General features: G+C 39.3%; 1 protein-coding gene across 1 annotated transcript; it reads right to left on the bottom strand.

Moving 5' to 3' along the window:
- Window positions 1-1,143: 1,143 nt before the first annotated feature.
- LOC149139981 (uncharacterized) lies at window positions 1,144-1,689 on the bottom strand. Its single transcript, XM_089450865.1, has one exon. It carries the CDS (start codon window positions 1,687-1,689, stop codon window positions 1,144-1,146), a length of 546 nt encoding a protein of 181 aa, XP_089306991.1.
- Window positions 1,690-2,854: the final 1,165 nt, after the last annotated feature.

Raw genomic sequence — 2,854 nt, forward strand, 5'->3', positions numbered from 1 at the left:
TGCAAATAGACTAATGATGAGTTGTTAAACTAATTATTAACTCATAATACAACTATAGAATACATCAGTTAACTCAGTTGCATGTCAGTGCATGTTCAGTTCAGCAGGGATAGGTGTTAGAGAATCAAATTGCTATCAGTTGTGACTATAGTTGTGCATCAGATCTTGCGCAATCAAGGGATTGAGTATGCCAATGAGTTTGCTCATGTATTTGCCCAATTTGTAGCTTCTGCTCACGTCTTACACATTGTGAGTGATTCTTTGGAGGTGAAATACGAGTTTGGTAGACCATTCTCATTCATTCTTGAGCAGGTATTGAGCAGTGGAGGCAGGCAAGCAGTGGAATAGATTTGGAGATCAGATCTTAGCTGTATTGTGTGTAACAGGTGGAGCTGGTACTGGATTGCTTGTGATAAGCATTGTACTTTGTAATGTTACATGGTCTCAATCATTAATATACAGATAGTGTGGGGTTTTTAGCGAGATGCTTTCCCCGGGTTACATACTGTGTTAATGTGTGAATGCTCTTGATGTTTTATTGTCATTGATGCTGCTATATTGATGATCAACGTAGAGGAGCTTATGTATTGTGTATGTAAATAGTACATGATCAGGATAATCTCTGTTGAATATATGTTAAATTATTCAAAATTTCTACAGCCTCAACGATCTGGGAGATGTGGTGTGTGTAGGAGGAGTAGTTGTCATGATGCCTATTAATCCTTGTGCCAAGAATGCCAAATATATATCCTACCAATCCTCACCATACATGCAACACTTCTCTCATCTCAGACTTGGGTGCAAATGCTCACAAGAGTTCTTCAATAGGCAAAGTGTCTGAATGTAGAGCGGGAGGCCATATTTATAGCCAAATTCAAATTTGAATGTCTTGAATGCCTCCAGATCTTCCTCATAAATGTGAATTTGGCGGCATATTTTCATATATATGCTCCTTAAATGCACTTACCCTGCTCCCTTTAATGGAAAAATCGCAGTCAAATCAACTGTATTTTTTCCAATGGTCATATTCTGGGCAGGCTACACTCGACTTGCCCTTATGGCACATCTATATTTTTGCAACTTTCTCCACCTGCGCCATCTCCCAAAACATTGTGTAACCCTCCTTCTTTGACAGAACCATTCCTAGGTAGAGTAGTTTATAGTCCTATGCTTTTTTTTAGCTACCTGAAGCACTAAGACTTTCATGTTGTCATATAGTCGCAACCTTGCAGGAACGAGATCGTATATGTATACCTTCAATCTGTTTCCATTAATTCTTCCAGGAAAAAACTCCCCATTCAGCTTCGCGAGATCAACCGCGCCACCATCTGAAATATCCTTGATTACATAGGGTCCCAACCAATGCATCTGAAAATTCCCTGGGAACTTTGTGAACTTACTGTCATACATCAGGACCAAATCGCCATTTTCAAAAGTGCATTGCTTAATATGGCGATCATGCCACACCATTTTCCTAGCTTTCTGCACCTGCCGATGAAAACCAACCAAACATTGATCCTCCTCCAGTGCAAGCAGTTGCGCTAAGTGTTCCTCCATGCAGTCATGATCGACCATCTCAGTTACTACTACGATCCTTAAGATGGGCACTATATATTCCATTGGCATCACTGCTTGTTGTCCATATACCAGTTTAAATGTTGTTTTCCCTGTTAATTTCTTACAAGTCATCCTATATTCCCATAAAATGGTTGGTATATGCACATACCATTCATTCCTATTAACATTGCAGACCTTCATTAAGGCATTCTCAAATATTTTTTTAAAAGCTTCGACAGTGCCATTCATTGGGGGATGATACAATGTACTCTTCTGATGGTGCATTTGGAAATATTTTGTTAACGCCTTAATTGTTTCATTCAAGAAATGCGAACCATGGTCACTCATCAAGATCTTTTGGCATCAAAACCGTGACAAAATGTATTCAAAAATAAAATTCGTAGTATTTTTTGCGCTGTAGTCCTTCACAGTTTGTCCCTCATCCCATCTGATCAAGTAGACTATTGTAGGGATAATATAACATGCATCGTCTTCTTCCATGGTGGATTAATTGGTCCAACAAATTCAATTTCCCATTTATTGAATGCTTGCAGTGTGACTTGTGGATTTAAAGGAAATTCATCTCTTCGTGATGGTCTTTAGTCCTTTGACACACATCAAACACACTACAGTACTCCTTAGTATATTTATGTACTGTAGGCCACCATAATCCTTCTCACAAAATCTTCTACGTAGTTGCCTTGCTTGCATAGTGTCCTCCTACAACACCATCATGTGCTTCAACTAGAATACTGTTTCGTTCATACTCAAGTACATATCGGCACAAAACTTCATCCGATCCCATCTTATATAAGTGTCCTGCAATGACTAAAAAATTTGCAACCCTTAGCACTAGTTCCTTATTTTGATGTGTTGTGTAGCCTTCAGGAATTGTGCCAATAGACAAAAAATAAATAATGTACGTAAAATGTTCATCAGAAACTCTGACAGCAAAGAGTTGTATGTCAAGTAACCCATCATCGATATTAGTGGGTGCTTCGCCGTTATCGATCCTACAGAGGTGATCAGGTCCAACAATTAACCTTCCTGAATTAACTATCAATTCAAAATCATACTCCTGGAAGAGAAGTGTTACACAGTAATTTGTCACCATTGGTCACCGTCTCTATCGCCCCGTTTCCATACATTGGAGGACGCATTCCGGGACCTGTGAGCAGTGACATAATCCAAAAACACTTGCATTATGTTCCCCTGAGTATGTACTTCATGTTCCCTGAAGACACCTTCTGCAAATTCTCCCTGAAAAGTACTCTTTTTCCATTGGCGCAGGTGCACA

The sequence above is a fragment of the Pinus tabuliformis genome, chromosome X, assembly GCF_031772625.1.
Source record: "Pinus tabuliformis cultivar Carrire ecotype Pingquan chromosome X, CPIR1, whole genome shotgun sequence".
Lineage (NCBI taxonomy): Eukaryota > Viridiplantae > Streptophyta > Pinopsida > Pinales > Pinaceae > Pinus > Pinus tabuliformis.